The 24,437-nt window shown below is 39.5% G+C and overlaps 1 protein-coding gene across 1 annotated transcript in view; it reads left to right on the top strand.

Moving 5' to 3' along the window:
- Positions 1-23,324, top strand: part of LOC139763226 (uncharacterized) — a 36,455-nt gene extending 13,131 nt beyond the window's left edge. The window contains exons 2-4 of the mRNA XM_071689085.1: positions 17,948-18,188; positions 18,682-18,820; positions 19,745-23,324. Of these exons, the coding sequence (XP_071545186.1) occupies positions 17,948-18,188; positions 18,682-18,820; positions 19,745-19,806 (442 nt within the window). The 3' untranslated portion in view covers positions 19,807-23,324. The remainder of the gene's footprint in view (positions 1-17,947; positions 18,189-18,681; positions 18,821-19,744) is intronic.
- The last annotated feature ends 1,113 nt before the right edge of the window (positions 23,325-24,437 follow it).

Raw genomic sequence — 24,437 nt, 5'->3', positions numbered from 1 at the left:
ACATACAATGACTTTCCTTATCAACGAATCAACAACACAGTCACCCCCTTTCTTAAGCAATCGTATTGCAATACCATCCTAACTTACTGCCTTGCCAGATTTCATCTTCCACAAGGGTTTCACCACCTCTTCACTTTTCACCAAACCACTATAACTGGCTCTCTCACTTTCCACACTACCTGAAGCAAAACACCCTACATCTGCTAATGTATCATGAAAATCATTCAAAGAGATCTTCAAAATACTCACTTCATCCCTAGATATTATAACTTGCCCCTTGCCCCTTTCACCAATGTTCCCATTTGTTCTCTATCTTTTGCATTTTATTTACCTCCTTCCAAAACGTCATTTTATTCTCCCTGAAGTATAATGATACTCTCACCGTAACTCTCATTTGCCCTCTTTTTCAACTCCTGCACCTTCATTGTGACCTCCCTTTCCTTGTATCCATTCACTGCTAAGTCCACTCCCAGATAACTGAAACACTTCACTTCCTCCAATTTCTCTCCATTCAAACTCACATCCCAACTAGTTTCTCCTAGAACTCTGCTGAAGCTAATCACCTTGCTCCTATTCACAGTCGCTCTGAACTTTCTCCTTTTACACTCTTTTCTAAACTCAGTCACCAACTTCTGCAGTTTCTCACTTATATCAGCCACCAGCTCTGTGTCACAAGCAAACAACAACTGACTCACTTCCCAGGTTTTCTCATTCCGAACAGACCGTATAATCGCTCCTCTCTCCAAAACTCGTGCATTTACCTCCTTAACTACCTCATCCATAAACAAATTAAAGGACCGTGTGAACGAACTTTACTCACCTTTGCCACAGACCAACCTTCAGTTGAAACCAGTAACTCTTCTCTGCTCCTAATTGTACACATGCCTTACAGTCTTAATAAAAACTTCTCACTGCTTGTAGCATCTTACCTCCCACACCATATTCTTTTAAGACCTTCTATAAAGCAACTTATCCATCATGTCATATGCCTTCTTCATATCCATAAATGTCAAATATATATTAATTTGTTTCTCTAAGTACATCTCTCATTCTTCACAGGAAAGATCTGATCCACACTGGAGGAACTTATGTTTTTGTAGCTTGCACACTCAGCTTCATCCCATTTGCCTTTTTAAAGGGGCACTGTACATGAATTCCATCTATTGTAAGGCACTTCTCCATAATCCATACATACAATGAGTATCCTTACCAACCAGTCAACAACACAGTCACCCCCTTTCTCAATCAATTTTATATCAACACCATCCAAACCTACTTCTTTGCCAGATTTCATCTTAAACAAGAGTTTCACCACCTCTTCTCTTTTCACCAAACCACTATCACTGGCTCTCTCATTTTGTACACCACCTTAAGAAAAACACCCTATATCTGCTAATGTATCATGAAACACATTCAATAGACCTGTTTTTGTAGTTTTTGTAGTTTGCACTCTCACCTTCATCTCTATTGCCTTTTTTCAGTGGCACTATACATGCATTCCATCAGTCCTGAGGCACTTCTCCATAATCCATACATACAATGAGTATCCTTACCAACCAATCAACAACTCAGTCACCCTATTTCTTAATCCATTTTATCGCAATACCATCCAAACCTACTGCCTTGCCATATTTCATCTTCCACAAGGGTTTCATCACCTCTTCTCTTTTCACCAAACCACTATCCCTGCCTCTCTCACTTTGCACACCACCTGAAGTAAAACACCCTACATCTGCTAATGTATCATCAAACGCATTCAACAGACATTCAAAATACTCACTTCATCACTATCTGTTATCACTTCGCCCCTTGCCCCTTTCACCAGTGTTCCCATTTGTTCTCTCATCTTGTGCATTTTATTCACCTTCTTCCAAAACATCATTTTATTCTCCCTGAAGTTTAATGATACTCTCACCCTAACTTTCATTTGCCCTCTTTTTCAACTCTTGCACTTTTATTATGACTTCCATTTCCATGTGTCCATTCACTGCTAAGTCCCCTCCCAGATTTTAAACATTTCACTTCCTCCAGTGTTTCTCCATTCAAACTCATATCCCAACTAGCTTCTCCTAGAACCCTGTTGAAGCTAATAACCTTACTGTTATTCACATTCGCTCTCATTTTTCTCCTTTAACACTCTTTTCTAAACTCAGACACCAACTTCTGCAGTTTCTCACTTATATCTGCCACCAGCACTGTATCAACAGTAAACAACAACTGACTCACTTTCAAGGCTTTCTCATTCCCAACAGACTGCATACACGCCCCTTTCTCCAAAAACTCTTGGATTTACCTTCTTAACAACCTCATCCGTACACAAATTAAGGAACCATGGGAACATCACACACCTCTGTCACAAACCAACCTTCACTGGAAACCAGTCACTCTCCTCTCTTCCTAATTGTACGCATGCCTTACACCCTTAATGAAAACTTCTCTGCTTTTAGGAGCTGACCTCCCACACCATATTCTTTTAAGACCTTCTACAAGCATCTTTATCCACCATATCATATACCTTTTCCATATCCATAAATGTCAAAGATATATTCATTTGTTTCTCCAAATATATCTCACCCATTCTTTACAGTAAAGATCTGATCCAAAATCAAGAAACTTATGTTTTTGTAGTTTGCACACTCACCTTCATCCCCTTTGCCTTTTTACTATGGAAATATACATGCATTCCAACTTCTCACTGCTTTTAGCAGCTTACCACCCACACCGCATTCTTTTGAGACCTTCTACAAAGCAACTTTATCCAGCATGTCATATGCCTTCTCTATATCCATAATGTCAAATATATATTCATTTGTTACTCTAGGTATATCTCGCTCATTCATCACAGAAAAGATCTGACCCACAATGAAGAAACTCATGTTTTTGTAGTTTGCACACTCACCTTCATCCCCTTTGCCTTTTTACTGTGGCACTATACATGCATTCCATCTATACTGAGGCACTTCGCCATAAGCCATACATACAATAAGTATTCTTACCAACCAATCAACAACACAGTCACCCCCTTTCTTATTCGGTTTTATTGTAATACCATCGAAACCTACCGCCTTGCCAGATTTCATCTTCCACAAGGGTTTCACCACCTCTTTTCACCAAGCCAGTATCACTGGCTCTCTCACTTTGCACACCACCTGAAGGAAAACACCCTACATCTGCTAATATATCATCAAACACCTTCAACAGACCTTCAGAATATTCACTTCATCTCTAGCTGTTATCAGTTCGTCCTTTGCCCCTTTCACCAATGTTCCCATTTGTTCTCTTGTCTTATGCATTTTATTCACCTCCTTCGAAAACATCATTTTATTCTTCCTGAAATTTGATAATTCTTTCACCCTAACTCTCATTTGCCCCTTTTTCAAATCTTGGACCTTCATTATGACTTCCATTTTCATGTGTCCATTCACTGCTAAGTCCACTCCCAGATTCTAAAACACTTCTTCCTCTAAATTTTCTCCATTCGAAATTTAATCCGAACTAGCTTCTCCCAGAACCCTGCTGAAGCTTATTCACATTCGCTCTGAACTTTCTTCTTTCACACTCTTTTCTTAACTCAGTCTCCAACTTCTGCAGTTTCTTGCTTATATCAGCCACCAGGACTGTACCACCAGCAAACAACAACTGCCTCCCATCTATCGTAAGGCACTTCCCCATAATTCATACATAGAATGAGTATCCTTACCAACCAATCAACAACACAGTCATCCCCTTTTTTAAATCAGTTTTATTGCAGTACCTTCCAAACCTACTGCCTTGCCACATTTCATCTTCCACAAGGGTTTCACTACCTCTTCTCTTTTCACCAAACCACTATCACCGGTCTCTCTCAATTTGCACACCACCTGCAGCAAAATACCCTGTATATGCTAATGTTTCATCAAACACAGTCAACAGTCCTTCAAAATACTCACTTCATCACTATCTATTATCACTTCGCCCCTTGCCCTTTTCACCAATGTTCCCATTTTTTCTCTTGTCTAATGCATTTTACTCACCTCTTTCCAAAACATCATTTTATTCTCCCTGAAGTATAATGATACTCTCACCCTAACTCTCATTTGCCCTCTTTTTCAACTACTGCGCCTTCATTGTGACTTCCCTTTCCATGTTTCCATTCACTGCTAAGTCCACTCCCAGATATCTGAAACACTTCACTTCTTCCAATTTCTCTCCATTCAAAGTCACATCCCAACTAGCTTCTCCTAGAACTCTGCTGAAGCTAATAACCTTGCTCTTATTCACATTCGCTCTTAACTTTTTCCTTTTATACTCTTTTCTAAACTCAGTCACCAACTTCTGCAGTTTCTCACCTATATCAGCCACCAGCACTGTATCAGAAGCAAACAACAACTGACTCACTTCCCAGGTTTTCTCATTCCCAGCAGACTTTATAATCGCCCCTCTCTCGAAAACTCTTGCATTTACCTCCTTAACCACCTCATCCATAAACAAAGTAAAGTACCATGTGAACATTACACACTTCTGCTACAGACCAACCTTCAATTGAAACCAGTCACTCTTCTCTTTCTAATTGTACACATGCCTTACAACCTTAATATAAACTTCTCTGCTTTTAGCAGCTTACACCCCACACCGTATTCTTTTAAGACCTTCTGCAAAGCAACTTTATCCACCTTTTCATATGCCTTCTCCATATCTATAAATGTCAAATATATGTTCATTTGTTTTTCTAATTATATCTCACTCATTCTTCACAGGAAAGATTTGATGCACACTCAAGAAACTTATGTTTTGTAGTTTGCACACTCACCTTCATCCCCTTTGCCTTTTTTTAAATGGCACTATATATGCATTCCACCAATACTGAGGCACTTTCTCATAATTCATATATACAGTGAGTATCCTTACCAACCAATCAAGAACAAAATTTTGTAATCAATTTTTTTGCAATACCATCCAAACCTATTGCTTTGCCAGATTTCACCTTCCACAAGGGTTTCACCACCTGTTCTCTTTTCCCGAAACCAATATCAATAGCTCTCTCACTTTGCACACCACCTGAAGCAAAACATCATATATCTGGTAATGTATCATCAAACGCATTTAACAGTCCTTCAAAATACTCACTTCATCACTATTTATTATCACTTTACCCCTTGCCCCTTTCACCAATGTTCCCATTTGTTCTCTTGTCTTATGCATTTGATTCACCTCCTTCCAAAACATCATTTTATTCTCCCTGAAGTTTGATGATACTCTCACCCTAACTCTCATTTGCCCTCTTTTTCAACTCCTGCACCTTTATTATGACTTCCATTTCCATGTGTCCATTCACTGCTAAGTCCACTCCCAGATATCTGAAACAGTTCACTTCCTCCAATTTCTCTCCATTCAAAGTCACATCCCAACTAGCTTCTCCCAGAACCCTGCTGACGCTAATAACCTTGCTGTTATTCACATTCGCTCTGAACTTTCTTCTTTCACACTCTTTTCTAAACTCAGTCTCCAACTTCTGCAGTTTCTTGCTTATATCAGCCACCAGCACTGTATCACCAGCAAACAACAACTGACTCCCTTCCATCTATCATGAGGCACTTCCCCGTAATCCTTACATACAGTCAGTATCATTACCAACCAATCAACAACACAGTCATCCCCCTTTCTTTAATCAGTTTTATTGCAATACCTTCCAAATCTATTGCCTTGCTACATTTCATCTTCCACAAGGGTTTCACCACCCTTTTACTTTTCCACCAAACCACTATCACTGGCTCTCAATTTACACACCATCTGCAGCAAAACACCCTGTATCTTCTAATGTTTCATCAAACACAGTCAACAGCCCTTCAAAATACTCACTTCATCACTATCTATTATCCCTTCGGTCCTTGCCCCTTTCACAACGATGTTCCCATTTTTTCTCTTGTCTAATGCATTTTATTCACCTCCTTCGAAAACATCAATTTATTCTCCCTGAAGTATATTTATACACTCACCCTAACTGTCATTTGCCCTCTTTTTCAACTCCTGCACCTTCATTGTGACTTCCCTTTCCATGTTTCCATTGACTGCTAAGTCCACTCCCAGATATCTGAAGCACTTCACTTCCTCCAATTTCTCTCCATTGAAACTCTCATCCCAACTAGCTTCTCCTAGAAGTCTGCTGAAGCTAATAACCTTGCTCTTATTTACATTCGCTCTTAACTTTCTCCTTTTATACTCTTTTCTAAACTCAGTCACCAACTTCTACAGTTTCTCACTTATATCAGCCACCGGCACTGTATCACAAGCATACAACAACTGACTCATTTCTTAGGTTTTCTCATTCCCAATAGACTGTATAATCGCCCCTCTCTCCAAAACTCTTGCATTTGCCTCCTTAACTACCTCATCCATAAATAAATTAAAGAACCATGTGAACATAACAAACCACTGCCACAGACCAACCTTCAATTGAAACCAGTCACTCTTCTCTCTTGCTAATTGTACACATGCCTCAGAACCTTAATGTAAACTTCTCTGCCTTTAGGAGCTTACCCAACTACACCGTATTCTTTTAAGACCTTCTACAAAGCAATTTTATCCACCTTTTCATATGCCTTCTCCATATCCATAAATGTCAAATATATATTCATTGTTTTTCTAATTATATCTCACTCATTCTTCACAGGAAAGATCTGATCCACACTTAAGAAACTTATGTTTTGTAGTTTGCATACTCTTCATCTTTGCAGTTTTTCAGTGGTACCATATTTGCATTCCACCAATACTGAGACACTTTCCCGTAATTCATATATACAATGAGTATCCTTACCAACCAATCAAGAACACAGTCACCCTATTTTTTAATTAATTTTTTTGCAATACTATCCAAACCAAGTGCCTTGCCAGATTTCACCTTTCACAAGGGATTCACCGCCTCTTCTCTTTTCACCAAACCGATATCACTGGCGCTCTCACTTTGCACACCACCTGAAGCAAAACACCATATATCTGCTAATGTATCATGAAACACATTCAACAGTCCTTCAAAATACTCACTTCATCACTGTTTATTATCACTTTACCCCTTGCCCCTTTCACCAATGTTCCCATTTGTTTTCTTGTCTTATGCATTTTATTTACCTCCTTCCAAAACATCATTTTATTCTCCCTGAAGTTTGATGATACTCTCACCCTAACTCTCATTTGCCGTCTTTTTCAACTCCTGCACCTTCATTGTGACTTCCTTTCCATGTTTCTATTCACTGCTAAGTCCGTTCCCAGATATCTGAAACATTTCACTTCCTCCAATTTCTCTCTGTTCAAAGTCACATCCCTACTAGCTTTTCCTAGAACTCTGCTGAAGTTAATAACCTTGCTCTTATTCTCATTCGATCTCAACTTTCTCTTGTTACACTCTTTACTAAACTCAGTCACCAACCTCTGCAGTTTCTCACTTATATCACCACCAGCACTGTATCACAAGCAAACAACAACTGACTCACTTCCCAGGTTTTCATATTCCCAGCAGACTTTATAATAGCCCCTCTCTCCAAAACTCTTGTATTTACCTACTTAACTACCTCATCCATAAATGAATTAAAGAACTATGTGAACATTACGCATCGCTGCCATAGACCAACATTCAATTGAAACCAGTGACTCTCCTCTCTTCCTAATTGTACACATTCCTTACAACCGTAATAAAAACTTCTCTGTTTTTAGCAGCTTACCACCCACACCGCATTCTTTTAAGACCTTCTACAAAGCAGCTTTATCCAGCATGTCATATGCCTTCTCCATATCCATAATATCAAATATATATTCATTTGTTTCCCTTAGTATATCTCGCTCATTCTTCACAGGAAATATCTGATCCACAATGAAGAAATTTATGTTTTTGTAGTTTGCACACTCACCTTTATCCCCTTTAATTTTTTACTGTGGCACTACATATGCATTCCATCTATACTGAGGCACTTCCCCATAATCCATACATACAGTGAGTATCCTCACCAACCATTCAACAACACAATCACCCCCTTTCTTAATCAATTTTATTGCAATACCATCGAAACCTACCGCCTTGCCAGATTTCATCTTCCACAATGGTTTCACCACCTATTCTCTTTTCACCAAGCCAGTATCACTGGCTCTCTCACTTTGCACACCACCTGAAGCAAAACACCCTACATTTGCTATTGTATCATGAAACACATTCAACAGTCCTTCAAAATACTCACTTCATCTCTATCTATTATCACTTCGCTGTTTGCCCGTTTCATCAATGTTCCCATTTGTTCTCTTGTCTTATGTATTTTATTCACCTCCTTCCAAAACATCATTTAATTCTTCCTGAAGTTTGATGATACTATCACTCTAACTCTCCACACCGTATTCTTTTAAGACCTTCTACAAAGGAACTTCATCCACATTGTCATATGCCTTCTCCATATCCATAAATGTCACATATATATTCTTTACTTTCTCGAAGTATATCTCACTCATTCTTCTTAGGAAAGATCTGATCCACACTTAAGAAACTTATGTTTTTCTAGTTTGCACACTCAACTTCATCCCCTTTGTCTCTTTTCAGTGGCACTATACATGCATTCCACCAATGCAGAGGCACTTCCACATAATCCATATATACAATGAGTATCCTTGGTTACTCTTTTTTTAATCAATTTTACCCTTTTTTTAATCAGTTTTATTGTAATATCATCCAAACCTACTGCCTTGCCTGATTTCATCTTCCACAGGGGTTTCACCACCTCTTCTCTTTTTACCAAATCACTATCACTGCCTCTCTCACTTTGCACACCACCTGAAGCAAAACACCCTACATCTGCTAATATATCATCAAACACATTCAACATACCTTAAAAATATTCACTTCATCACTAGCTGCTATTAGTTCGCCCCTTGCCCCTTTCACCAATGTTCCCATTTGTTCTCTTGTCTTATGCATTTAATTAACCTCCTTTAAAAACATCATTTTATTCTCCGTGATGTTTGATAATACTCTCTTCCTAACTCTCATTTGCCCCCTTTTTCAAATCTTGCACCTTCATTATGACTTCCATTTCCATGTGTCCATTGACTGTTAAGTCCACTCTCAGATTCCTCCAAATTTTCTCCATTTGAAATTAAATCCCAACTAGCCTCTCCCAGAACCCTGCTGAAGCTAATAACCGTGCTCTTATTCACATTCGCTCTGAACTTTCTTCTTTCACACTTTTTTCTAAACTCAGTCTTCAACTTCTGCAGTTGCTCGGTTATATCAGCCACCAGCACTGTATCACCAGCAAACGACAACTAACTCAGTTCCATCTATCCTGAGGCACTTCCCCATAATCCATACATACAATGAGTACCCTTACCTACCAATCAACGACCCCTTTTCTTAATCAGTTTTATTGCAATACCTTCCAAACCTACAGCCTTGCCAGATTTCATCTTCCTCAAGGGTTTCACCACCTTTTCTCTTTTCACCAAACCACTATCACTGGCTCTCTCACTTTGCACACCACCTGCAGCAAAACACCCTGTATCAGGTAATGATTCATCAAACACATTCAAAATATTCACTTCATCACAAGCTGTTATCAGTTCGCCCCTTGTCTCTTTCACGCATGTTGCCATTTTTTCTCTTGTCTTATGCATTTTATTAACGTCTTTTAAAAACATCATTTTATTCTCCCTGAAGTTTGATAATACTCTCACCCTAACTCTCATTTGCCCTCTTTTTCAACTCCTGCACCTTCATTGTGACTTCCCTTTCCATGTTTCCATTCACTTCTAAGTCCACTCTCAGATATCTGAAACACTTCACTTCCTCCAATTTCTCTCCATTCAAAGTCACATCCCAACTAGCTTTTCCTAGAACTCTGCTGAAGTTAATAACCTTGCTCTTATTCACATTCGCTCTGAAGTTTCTTCTTTCACACTCTTTTCTAAACTCAGTCTCCAACTTCTGCAGTTTCTCGGTTATATCAGCCACCAGCACTATATCACCAGCAAACGACAACTAACTCACTTCCATCTATCCTGAGGCACTTCCCCATAATCCATACATACAATGAGTATCCTTACCTACCAATCAACAACCCCTTTTCTTAATCAGTTTTATTGCAGTACCTTCCAAACCTACAGCCTTGCCAGATTTCATCTTCCACAAGGGTTTCACCACCTTTTCTGTTTTCACCAAACCACTATCACTGGCTCTCTCACTTTGCACACCACCTGCAGCAAAACACCCTGTATCTGGTAATGATTCATCAAACACATTCAAAATATTCACTTCATCACTAGCTGTTATCAGTTCGCCCGTTGCCTCTTTCACCAATGTGCTCATTTGTTCTCTTGTCTTATGCATTTTATTAACGTCTTTTAAAAACATCATTTTATTCTCCCTGAAGTATAATAATACTCTCACCCTAACTCTCATTTGCCCTCTTTTTTTAACTCCTGCACTTTCATTGTGACTTCCCTTTCCATGTTTCCATTCACTGCTCAGTCCACTCCCAGATATCTGAAACAGTTCACTTCCTCCAATTTCTCTCCATTCAAAGTCACATCCCAACCAGCTTCTCCTAGAAGTCTGCTGAAGCTAATAACCTTGCTCCTATTCTCACTCACTCTCAACTTTCTCCTTTTACACTCTTTGGTAAACTTAGTCACCAACTTCTGCAGTTTCTCACTTATATCAGCCACTAGCACTGTATCACAAGCAAACAACAACTGACTCACTTCCCACGTTTTCTCACTCCCAAGAGACAGTATAATCGCCCCTTTCTCCAAAATTCTTGTATTTACCTCCTTAACTACCTCATCCATAAACAAATTAAAGAATAATGTGATCATTACACACCTCTGCCAGACACCAACCTTCAGTTGAAACCACTCTCCTCTCTTCCTAATTGTACACATGCCTTACAACCTTAATAAAAACTTCTCACTGGTTTTAGCAGCCGACATCCCTCCGCCCCCCCAACACACACACACACACCGTATTCTTTTCAGACCTTCTACAAAGCAACTTTATCCACCATGTCATGTGTCTTCTCCATATCCATAAATGTCAAATTGTTTTCTCTAACTATATCTCACTCATTCTTCACAGGAAAGATCTGATCCACAATGAAGAAACTTATGTTTTTGTAGTTTGCACACTCACCTTCATCCCCTTTGTCTTTTTTTCAATGGCACTATACATGCATTCCACTAATGCTGAGGCACTTCCCCATAATCCATATATCCAATGAGTATCTTTGCCAGCCAATCAAGAACACAGTCACCCCCTTTCTTAATCAATTTTATTGCAATACCACCCAAGCCTACTGACTTGCCAGATTTCATCTTCCAAAAGGGTTTCACCACCTATCTTTTCACCAAACCACTATCACTGGCTCTCTCACTTTGCACACCACCGGAAGCAAAACACCCTATATCTGCTAATGTTTCATGAAACACATTCAACAGACCTTGAGAATACTCACATCATCACCAGGTGTTACCAGTTCCCCCCTTGCCCCTTTCACCAATGCTCCCATTTGTACTTTTGTCTTATCTAATGTATTCACCTCCTTCCAAAACATAATTTTATTCTCCCTGAAGTTTGCTGATACTCTCACCCTAACTCTCATTTTCCCTGTTTTTCAATTCTTGCACCTTCATTGTGACTTCCATGTGTTACTTTACTGCTAAGTCCACTCCCAGATATCTAAAACACTTCACTTCCTCCAATTTTTCTCTATTCGAACTCAAATCCCAGCTAGCTTCTCCAAGAACCCTGCTGAAGCTGATAACCTTGCTATTATTCACATTCGCTCCCAACTTTCTCCTTTCACACTCTTTTCTAATCTCAGTCACCACCTCCTGCCGTTTTTCACTTAATATCAGTCATCAGCACTGTATCACCAGCAAACAACTACTGACTCACTTCCCAGGTTTTCTCATTCCCAATAGACTGCATACACGCCCCTCTTTCCAAAACTCTACATTTACCTCCTTAACCACCTCATCCATAAACAAATTAGAGAACCATGTGAACATCACACACCTCTGCCACAAACCAGCCTTCACTGGAAACCAGTCACTCTCCTATCTCCATAATTGTACACATGCCTTACACCCTTAATAAAAACTTCTCACTGCTTTTAGCAGCTTACCTCTCACACCGTATTCTTTTAAGACCTTCTACAAAGCATCTTTATCCACCATGTCATATGCTGTCTCCATATCCATGTCAAATATATATTCATTTGTTTCTTTAAATATATCTCTCTCATTCTTCACAGGAAAGATCTGATCCACACTCAAGAAACTTATGTTTTTGTAGTTTGCACACTCACCTCCATCCCCTTTGTCTTTTTTACAATGGAACTATACATTCATTCCACCAATCCTTAGGCACTTCCCCATAATCCATACATACAATGAGTATCCTTACCAGCCAGTGAACAACACAGTCACCCCCTTTCTTAATATATTTAATTGCAATACCATCCAAATCTACTGCATTACCACATTTCATCCTCCACAAGGTTTTCATCACCCCTTCTCTTTTCACCAAACCACTATCACTGGCTGTCACTTTGCACACCACCTGAAGCAAAACACCTTATATCTGCTACTGTATCATCAAACACATTCAACAGACCTTCAAAATTCTCACTTCATCACTACCTGTTATCACTTTGCCCATTGCCCCTTTCACTAATGTTCCTATTTGTTCTCTTGTATTATGCATTTTATTTACCTCCTTCCAAAACATCATTTCATTCTCCCTAAAGCTGAACGATACTCTCACCCTAACTCTCATTTGCCCTCTTTTTGAACTCTTGCACCTTCATTGTGGCTTCTTTTTCCATGGTTCCATTCAGTGCTAAGTCCACTCCCAGATATCTGAAACACTTCACTTCCTCCAATTTTTCTCCATTCAAACTCACATCCCAGCTGTCTTCTCCCAGAACCCTGCTGAAGCTAATCACCTTGTTCTTATTCACATTTGCTCTCTACTTTCTCCTTTCACACTCTTTCTGCAAGTCCGGCACCAACTTCTCCAGTTTCTCACTCATATCAGCCACCAGCACTGTATCATCAGCAAACATCAAGGAAACATCATAGTCACCCTCTTTCTTAATAAATTTGATTGCAGTGCCATCCAAACCTACTGCCTTGCGAGACTTCATCTCTTCTCTTTTCACCAAACCACTATCCCTGGCTCCCCCACTTTGCACACCACCTGAAGCAAAACACCCTATATCTGCTACTGTATCATCAAACACATTCAACAGACCTTCAAAATACTCACTTTATCAGTAGCTGTTGTCAGTTCGCCCCTTGCCCCTTTCACCAATGTTCCCATTTGTTCTCGTGTCTTATGCATTTTATTTACCACCTTCCAAAACATCATTTTATTCTTCCTAAAGTTTAATGATACTCCCTCACCTCAACTCTTATTTGCCCTCTTTTTTCAACTTTTGCACTTTCATTGTGATTTCCATTTCCATTGTTCCATTCACTGCTAAGTCCACTCCCAGATATCTGAAACACTTCACTTCCTCCAATTTTTCTTCATTCAAACTCGCATCTCAACTAGCTTCTCCCTGAACTCTCCTGAAGCTAATAACCACCATCACTAGCCCTCTCACTTTGCACACTACCTGAACCAACACACCCTATATCTGCTACTTTTATCATCAAACACATTCAACAGACCTTCAAAATATTCACTTCATCACTACCTGTTATTACTTCCCCCCAGCCCCTTTCACCAATGTTCCCATTTGTTCTCTTGTCTTATGCATTTTATTTACCTCTTTCCAAAACATCATTTTATTCTCCCTAAAGTTTAATGATACTCTCTCATTTGCCCTCTTTTCAACTCTTGCACCTTTCTCTTGACCTCCTGCCTCTTTCTTTTATACATCTCCCAGTCATTTGCAGTACTTCCTGTAAGAATCATGCAAATGCCTCTCTCTTTTTATTCTCCCTAAAGTTTAATGATACTCTCTCACCCCAACTCTCTTTTGCTCTCTTTTTCAACTTTTGCACCTTCCTTGTGACTTTCACTTCCATGGTTCCATTTGCTGCTAAGTCCTCTCCCAGATATATAAAACACATCACTTCCTCCAGTTTTTCTCCATTCAAACTCAAATCCCAACTAACTTGTCCCTTAACCCTGCTTAAGCTAATTACCTTGCTCTTATTCACATTTACTCTGAACTTTTTCCTTTCACACACTTTTCCAAACTCATTCACCAACTTTTGCAGTTTCTCACTCAAATCAACCACTAGTGCTGTATCATCAGCGAACAACAACTAACTCACTTCCCAGGCCCTCTTTTCCCCAACATACTGCTTACTTGCCCCTCTCTCCAAAACACTTGCATTGTCCTCCCTAACCACCCCATCCATAAAGAAATTAAATGACCATGAGGACATCACACACCCGTACCGCAGACCAACCTTCATTGGAAACTAGTCACTCTTCTCTCTTCCTAATCATACACGTGCCTTACACCCTTGATGAAAACATCTCTTCTTTTAGCAGCTTACCTCCCACACCATGTACTCGTAGGACCTTCCACAAAGCATCTTTTTCCACCCAGTCTTATGGCTTCTCTAGATCCATAATGGCCACATACACATCCATCTGTTTCTCTAAGTATTTCTCACTTGCATTCTTAAAAGCAAACATCTGATTCCCACATCCTCTATCGCTTCTCAACCACAGTGCTCCTCCCCAGTCTGATGCTCTGTACATGCCTTCACCCTCTGTCAATACCGGTCCATACAGGTTTCCTGGAGTACACAACAAACTTATGTCTTTGTAGTTTTCACACTCACTTTTATCCCCTTTGCTTAATACAATGGCACTATATATGCATTCCAAAAATCCTGAGGCACTTCACCTTGATCCATACATACAGTGAATATCCTTACCAACCAATCAACAACACAGTCACCCTCTTTCTTAATAAATCTGATTGCAATACTCTCCAAACCTGCTGTCTTGCCAGACTTCATCTTTCACAAGGGTTTCACCACCTCTTCTCTCTTCACCAAATCAATCTCACGGATTCTCTCACTTTGCACAGCACCCCAACCAAAACACCCTACATCTGCCACTCTATCATCAAACACATTTAAGAAACTTTTGAAATACTCACTCCATCTCCTCACTTCATCACAATCTGTTATCACTTCGCCCCTTGCCCCCTTCACCAATCTTCCCATTTGTTCTCTTGTCTTACGCATTTTATCTACCTCCCTCCAAAACATCTTTTTATTCTCCCTGATACTCTCTCAACCCAACTCTCATTTCCCCCTTTTTCAACTTTTGCATTTTCCTTGTGACTTCCACTTCTATGGTCCCATTCGCAGCTAAGTCCACTCCCAGATATATAAAGACTTCACTTCTTCCACTTTTTCTCCATTCACACTTACATCCCAACTAACTTGTCCCTGAACCCTGCTGAAGCTAATAACCTTGCTCTTATTCACATTTACCCTCAACTTTTTCCTTTCACACACTTTTCGAAATTCAGTCACCAGCTTTGCAGGTTCTCACTGAAATCAGCCACCAGTGCTGTATCATGAGCAGACAGCAACTGACTCACTTCCCAGGCCTTCTCATCCCCAAGAGACTGCATACTCGCCCCTGTCTCCAAAAGTCTTGCATTTACCTTTGAGAACATCACATACCTCTGCCACAGACCAACCTTCATTGGAAAGCATTCGCTCTCCTCTCTTCCTAATTGTACACATTCTTCACACCCTTGATAAAATCTTCTCACTGCTTTTAGCAGCTTACCTCCCACACCGTATTCTTTTAATACCTTCTACAAAGCATCTTTATCCACCATGTCATATACCTTCTCCAGACCCATAACTGCCACATAGAAAGCTCTCATTTTCTTTGAGTATATTACACATTTTTCAAAGCCCACATCTGTTGCACACCTGTGCCATTTCAGAAACCACACTGCTCCTCCCCAGTCTGATACCTTCACCCTCTTAAGAGAATCAGTACCTTCGTACCTTCCCATATAGTTTTCCAGGAATACTCAAGAAACTTATGTTTCTGTAGTTTCCACACTTAACTTTATCCCCTTTGCCTTTGTACAGTGGCACTATACATGCATTCCACCAGTCCTGAGGTACTTCACCATGATCCATACATACAATGAATATCCTTACCAACTAATCAACAACACCATCACCCCCTCTCTTAATAGATTTAACTGCAATACCATCCAAAGCTGCTGCCTTGCCGGATTTCATCTTTCTAAAGGCTTACACCACCTCTTCTCCCTTCACCAAACCACTCTCACTGACACTCTCACTTCACACACCACTCAAACCAAAACACCCTACATCTGCCACTCTATCATCACTTCATCTCCTCCTCACTTCTTCACTACCTGTTATCACTTCTCCCCTTGCCCCCTTCACCAATATTCCCATTTTTTCCCTTGTCTTATGCATTTTATTTTCCTCCTTCCAAAACATCTTTTTATTCTCCCTGAAGTTTAATGATACTCACTAACCCCAACTCTCATTTTCCCTCCTTTTCAACTCTTGCACCTTCCTTGTGACTTCCACTTCTGTGACTCCATTCACTGCTAAGTCCACTCCCAGATGTCTAAAACACTTTACTTCTTCCAGTTTTTCTCCATTCAAACTCACATTCCAACTAACTTCTCCCAGAACCCTGCTGAAGCTGATAACCTTGCTCCTTTTCACATTTACTCTCAACTTTCTCCTTTCACACACTTTTCCAAACTCAGTCACCAACTTCTGCAGTTTCTCACCCAAATCAGCCACCAGTGCATCTTCATCCACCTTGTCATATGCCTTCTTCAGATACACAAATCCATCTGTTTCTCTAAGTATATCTCAAACATTCTTGTAAGGAAACATCTGATCCACACATCCTCTATCACTTTTGAAACCACACAGCTCCTCCCCAATCTGATGCTCTGTACATGCCTTCACCCTCTCAATCAATACCCCACTATACAGTTTTCTAGGAGTATTCAACAAACTTATGCATCTGTAATTTGAACACTCACCTTCATTCCCTTTGCCTTTGTACAATATCACTACACATGCATTCTGCCAATCCTGAGGTACTTCACCATGATTCCTACATACAATGAATATCCTTATCAACCAATTAACAACACAGCACCCTCTTTCTTGAGATTTAATTGCAATACTTTCCAAACTTGCCGCCTTGCCGGATATCATCTTCCACTAGGCTTTCATCACCACTTTTCTCTTCACCAAAACACTCTCACTGACTTTCTCACTTCGCACACCACCCCAGCCAAAACACCCTTCATCTGCCACTCTATTATCAAACACATTTAACAAACCTTCAAAATACTCACTCTATCTCCTCCTCACTTCATCACTACCTGTTATCACTTCCCCCCTTGCCGCATTCACCATTTTTCCCATTTGTTCTTTTGTCTTATGCATTTTATTTACCTCCTTCCCAAACGTCATTGTATTCTCCCTAAAGTTTAATGATACGCTCTCACCCCAACTCTCCTTTGCTCTCTTTTTCCACTCTTGCACCTTCCTCATGACTTCCTGCCACTTTCTTTATACATATTCCAGTGATTTGCACGCCTTCCTTGCAAGTATCTTCCAAATGCATCTCTTTTTACCTTGCAACTTTATCCTTCATCTTGCCACTTACTACCATTTCTAATCTGCCCACCTCCCACCTTTCTCATGCCATATACCATCACTTCTTCCCTAAATACATCCTGTTCCTCACCCACTCCCCTCACATCCTTTGCTGTTACCTTTTGCCATTCTACACTTAATCTCTCGTTGTACGTCCTCACACACTTCTCCTTTCCAAGCTCACTTAATCTCTCTACTCTCTTCTCTTCGATGTCTTGTTTTGATAATATGGTGTTTATTGTTTAGTTTTAGATATAATTACTATTTTTTGTTGCAGATGGCATGGATCAATGAATAATGCAACTACCAAAGAGCGACATATGTTTGAAAAGAAAATTCCAGTTTCCCTCTCTCAGATTAGTGATTCAGCATTTTTGCAAACATTAAAACAAAATATATGTTGCAACTGTCACTTCTCTGTCAAAAATGGCAAAGAGATGACAGAGCCAGAGGTTAAAAGGGCCATTGAAAGCATTTCAGAGAAGTTTACCGAAGCCATGGAACTCATGAATGATGCAGTGAGTATTCAGTTATGATGTTTTAACCTTAAGCACTGTTTACACCATTAGGCAATAGTTGCCATGTAATTAGTTGCAATAGCTACAGGATGTAGAAGATATCTTAAGCTAAATTCAGCAGGCATGCAATGAGTGTGAATCAACTGAAGTTCGGTGGGAAAACTAAACTTCCTAAATAGTGATGCTTGGAACCATTGTTGTGATGTGAACTTCAAGGAAGCTCTGAGAGCAGCACATTTTGCTTGGAATGGTTTTATAGATACCAATTGCAATATGCATTTGTCTTGGGAGCCTTAGGAAATTCCAGATGCAAGAGCTTTCCAGTTAGTCAGATGCCAAATGCTATAACTTTTATTGTGCATCATATTTATTCTGCCAGAGAATGTTGTCTGAATATTATCTATAATTCACGTTTGTCTTTTTGAAATAGGCCATTATAATATCCAAATGTGAATAGCATTGTCATTAATAGTTTCAAATCCTCACATGACAGAGATCATCTTCAGGAACAGTCTACTTCTCTGAGGATATGGAAGATACACAAGTTCAAGTAACAGAAACACTGAACGACTACAATGCATTATTGAGGAAGTTAAATGAAAATCAAAAAAAGAGTGTTATTCAAACTATAGGTGAGTTATTCACTACAAGGTTTTTCAGTTGTATTCATTGAAAACCCTTATCAGGTTGGAAGTAAGATAGACAAATTTAAAACTAATTATAGTATAGGTAGATTTATTGTAACATAATGGGATAAGGATGTAGAAAGAATGAATGTGTGAAGGATCATTAAAATTGGGCTTTTGTAAGTGATGATAGTATGAGACTCAGAGAGAACCAGAGAAAGATAGAGGGGTCTTTTGAGGTGAAATTCTGTTGATGTGGTCGAGTTTGGTGAAATGTGCAGTAAGCATGTCACTTGTATTATTGAAAAATTGATTTCCTGTTTCTCAGTTGAAACTTCCTTTTATATTACAAGAGAGAGCCTGTAAATTCTTGTTGTGATAAATTTTTGTTTTTGATCATCAGAATCTATGAGATTGTTTGATTGGCAATCTGATGGTAACAAAAGGACTTATGATATAGACAGTGTACTCAACAAGTGATGGCATTTTGTTATTTTAGTTGGCCTGCCATCTTATTCCTCCCTAAATCTCATGTTCATCAGTAAGTACTGAATATGGGCTATAGAGTTGGATCATATCTCTGCCCATTTTGACAATTTTTTTGGGTTTTGCATTGTTCTAAACTTGCCATATCCAACAGCTAAATGAGTGTGGCATGCCTCCTCTTGGATTAATGGAGTGACTACTCGTTTAATTTAAGCCACTCAGTCCCTGAGTAATCATTCTCTGATATTCTGCTCCTGAGTGAAGAGCTCCTGGCAGCTTGTGACTTATGAGAGAGGTGGTCACTGTTTTGGTAGTCTACTTTTAGTGGAAATGGTGTTCTCCTGCCATTACCCACATGTTGACGCGGATAAGTCTGCTCTGTTCATACTTTAGGTAAGTGCTAAAATATGTTTCTCATACTCAAAACGTTTTCTTTTGCCCCAGGTCTTAAGATGGAAGAGCTTAAAGCCCAGATGTCTTTACTGGAAGACTTGGCGAAGGAGTAGAATACATATGGATCACCAGTATCTCACACAAATGATTGGTGTAGAAGTCTGTGTTGAATCAGTCTAGAGTGTATTGCATGTACTTGAACTATTTTGATTTACCAGAGGTACTAGCATTAGATTCATGTGACAAGCATGTAGGAGTAGTCTATTTGTAGTCACGGTGATGAGTAAGTTGGAAGTGTTATTATGAGGAACAAGTATGAAATTCTGTCATGTATTCATGTTGAGATTACTGTATTATGCTTTTGTTAAGAGGCAAAAACTCTGCCCTCCAGTTATGATAAATGTAACTAACAGTACATTTGGTTACATTTGTGATCTTAGATTGTCTTTATTGTCCATCACATTTTGAAAGCAACATGAATACACTGGTAAATAATATGCCTGGAGAACATTCATAGATATGATATGAAAACAAGATACAGTATGTTTAAGCTGATATGAATAACAAACTGATTCAAGTAACATACCAGCTAAGATCCATTTTTCATCATGATCTCCAAATATTGTATCAAATTTGCTATATATGGTATTACAAGTTGTGTATAGTTTACACTTAAGAGAATGATGTAGGTAATCTCAGATAATAATAATGTGGCTTTGCTTATGAATAAAGACAAAGGAAGAGCATTTGGGTACACGGGTGTTACTCAGTAGAAATCCTAAGCATGTCAGATTGGAGGCAAGCAGTGAGGGCTGTTAGCACCAATGAAGCGATAATATGTACTTGTATTTTCCCCTTAAACTGTAATCCATTCAGTTTTCCTCCAATGTAAAACTGAATTATATGTGTCAGGCAATTATAACTATTAATGATGCCCATAGAAGATATACCGATATTTACCATTACAGAAGTTACTGGCATGGAAGTAAACTTTACTCAGTGGCTAACAGTTAAACAGCATTTGTAACTGCCAGTTCAGTTACTCATATCTGCTTTGCATATAAAAGGCATGAGAAGATGATTATAGAAACAGAACTTTGTGATATTGCAACTAAAGTAACATCATCCAAGCAAAGAGGGATATATTTCAAGAAAATACTGAAAACTAAACTAACGATAAAGCTACTGAAACTGATAAATGTATCATCTGAGCTACAGATTTTTTTCCTAAGGAAGCATGTCTGGGCTAATAATTGGTATTTGATAATCGTTCTTTTGTCTTTTTCCCGTAGACGCATTCATAATTTCTCGTATTAGCAAGGTAGTGCCAAGAATAGAGGAATAAAAGGCCTCATTTGCTCACATCCATTCTCTAGCTGTCATGTGTAATACACCAAAACTACAGCCCCCCTCTTCACAACTAGGCCCCACAGAATCTTTCCACGGTTTCCCCAGCTGATCATATACATTGTGGCAGTCCACTGATAGCATGTCATCCCCTGTCTGTATTGTAAACATAGTGATTATGACATTAGATTAGAATCCCGTCTGGATCCAAATTCAAATCATGATTTTGTGGGTTTAAGGATACACAGTGTTATCTCCTTCCCATGATGACTGCATTAGATGGTTCCTACAATGTAATAATCACTATGTGCCACCAAACCATGTTCAGTATGAGGTAAATCACTATACACTCGCTCGTAATGCATAATTACATTTATCACAGACTATATATATATATATATATATATATATATATATATATATATATATATATATATATATATATATATATATATTCTTGTTTTTCAAACCAGGTGTAAAGATCAGTCACTAGTACAGGTTGAGGATCCCTAATCCGAAATCCGAAGCTTTTTAAGCGGCGACATGACGTTCCATGTGGAAAATTCCACACCTGACCTCACTTGCCCATGCTGGACTCTGACACTCTGTTGGCGCCAGTTTGTTACATACCATCATCACCGCCAGACCTGCGATGCATTACTCACTGTGTTTTTTTGCTTGGTCTCTGCTCTGTGTGAATAAGCGTAAGAGAGTGATTTCCCCTCAGTAGCATATGAATTCAGAGTCAAGAATGAAGGTGATGCCAAACCACAGATTGTCCACATGAGCGGCTGAGGTTAGTGACGCCTTAGCTCTCTGATGGTTCACTATTACACAAACCTTTTCGTGAGCAAAATTATTTCAAATATTGTACATATTACCTTCAGGCTGTGTGAGTTGTGTATAAAACATTTATTGATTTTGTGTTTAAAAGACTTGGGTCCCTTCCCCAAGATATCTCATTATTTATTATCCATCGTGGTAAATGTGGAACACAGAATGGTATGGAAACAAACGGGTTAGAGCTGACCGTTTCAGCGGTCTTCCTCAGAAACTGATTTCAGCATTCGGCGGGACCTTATTCCCCAGCAAGTGATGGTCACCCTGTCGGACGCCTTGGCGTGTCGCTCCCTGATTGGATCGCTTGCCCTGGCAACCTCCACCCTTTCACAACGATCTCCGTGTCCTACCGTGACTAGCAGATGAACCTAGACCTTGTGTTAACGTTGTTCTTATTCCCTTCCTCTAGGTAAGCTTTCACACTATCACGAAAAAGTTTTGTCACTTTCCTATAGTTACCTTGGCGTCGACCGTTCAGTGATAAGTGTGAAAGCTTACCTAGAGGAAGGGATTAAGAACAACGTTAACACAAAGTCTGGGTTCATCTACTGGTCACGTCAGGCAGCAGAGATCGCTGGGAACGAGTGGAGGCAGCGCGACAAGCGATCCAGTCAAGAGAGCGACACGCCGAGTTGACCGTCACTTCTTGAACACAGTCCTGCAGAATGCTGGAATCATTATCTCCTGAGGAAGACCGTTGAACAGTCGTTTGTTTCCGCACCATCCTAGTTTCCACATATTATGTATATGCAAATATTCCAAAATCCGAAAAATCCAAAATACTATGCTCCCGGCATTTCGGATAAGGGATACTCAGCCTTTAGTTGAATTTGCAAGATTGCAGCTTACAGACACAAAAAGTATCCTGTTGTATTCAGGATGCAGAATGTGAGCTGTTATCCTAACAGGTCTCATGCTTCATACTCATTGGAATATAAGAAGTAGTGCCATTAAACCGGGTATATGTTTGTAAAATAGTGTAGGATCAAAATCTCTCTGTAGATAAGTTTGAATACATCCCATCTCCATCTCGGAGCCAACTTGTGATTAATTTATTCTAAGGGAACTATGTGGGAAGTATATTAACAATTTAAAGCGTATAATCGCTAATAGTTGAATTTGCTAGACAATTGATTATTTTTATAGGCACAAAACTGTCCCATTGAACGCAGCAGGTAGACTAAGCATTTATCCACTTAGGTTTCATGCTTTATTCACACGTGAAGGTCATTACCATAAATCTGAATACTCTTTATAATGAAAGTATTGGATAAATGCATCTCCAAGCTGTATCATTTGTCCCATTTCCAGTAGGGACCTTACATACTAATTCAATTCCTTTAACATGTGGGGAGATGATTCATAGGGAATTATGTCTGCATTGTATTTTTGTAATTGTAAAAAAAAAGCATGTATATAATACTGAGATTTGAATTTTATGAAATGATTTTTTTTTTCATCATCCTTGGGAATCGGGGGGAAAAATGTTCCTCGTAAATCTCTTGCATGCTGTGAGAGGTTACTAAGAAAAGCAGGAGTGAACAGCTAGAACTCCTTCCCTCCTCTATTAACTTTTTTAAATATAGGAACAGAAGGAGTCAAGTACGAATTTCTCATCAAAATGGCTCATGTTCCTGTTCCTCATGTTGCCCTCCCAAGACAGGAAAGGTAAGCCAATATGGTTAAAAAAATCCTATGGAACTTCATGCATTTGGATGTATATTGGAACTATTTATTTTTCATGATTTAGATCTGTGTTTTCAAAAGTTTCATAGTACTTCTGTGAATGCAGTGAAATTAAGCTGCATTTCAACTTAGTAGTGCACTGTCATACTGAGATCCCTTGGCTTTCCACAGTTAATACGTTCAATGTACCTCTTCTACACAGAACTCCGAATCCTTAAATGCACTCCAAGTTACTTGTATCACACCCTTTTGCAATGCATCTCTGTTCAGAAACTCCAAGATTGGATGTTGCAACATCTTGCATTCTATTTCAGAGAGCTATAACTCCAATGATTTTATGAGAAGCACAGTGCAACAGAAGGATTCTAACATGATTAGTTCAAGGAAAAAAGGGAGAGGGATCGTCAGCTGACTCCGGTTACAGGTATGGAATATACAGCTCTAGAAAAACCAGTGGATGATGAGACGCCTCCCGGTGATGCAGTGGTTATCGCTCCTGACCACGAGCCAGGCTGGGTGCGAATCCTAGGTACATTAGCAGCAGCAGCGGACCCTTGCCCAACCTAAGTGTTGATCCTTCCCTCGTGTCAGTTTGATAAATGGTTACCTGGCCTAGGTGGGAGAGAGAGAGAGAGAGAGAGAGAGAGAGAGAGAGAGAGTTGTGTGTTAAGGGGGGAAAGTCTTAGTTTTACACATCTCTTAATTTTGTACATTATTGTCTTGGCTTGTATGAACACACACACATACACACCAGTTTAAGCGAGGTACCCATGTGTCAATCAGCCCCGAGGGGAGGATGAACATCTGGGTTGGGTGTAGGCCAACTGCCACTCCGAGGATTCGAACCCTGGGTGCTCCGATTCCTGGCTGG

Source organism: Panulirus ornatus, chromosome 46 (genome assembly GCF_036320965.1).
Source record: "Panulirus ornatus isolate Po-2019 chromosome 46, ASM3632096v1, whole genome shotgun sequence".
Classification (NCBI taxonomy): Eukaryota; Metazoa; Arthropoda; class Malacostraca; order Decapoda; family Palinuridae; genus Panulirus; species Panulirus ornatus.
This window is presented reverse-complemented; position numbering and strand designations above follow the sequence as displayed.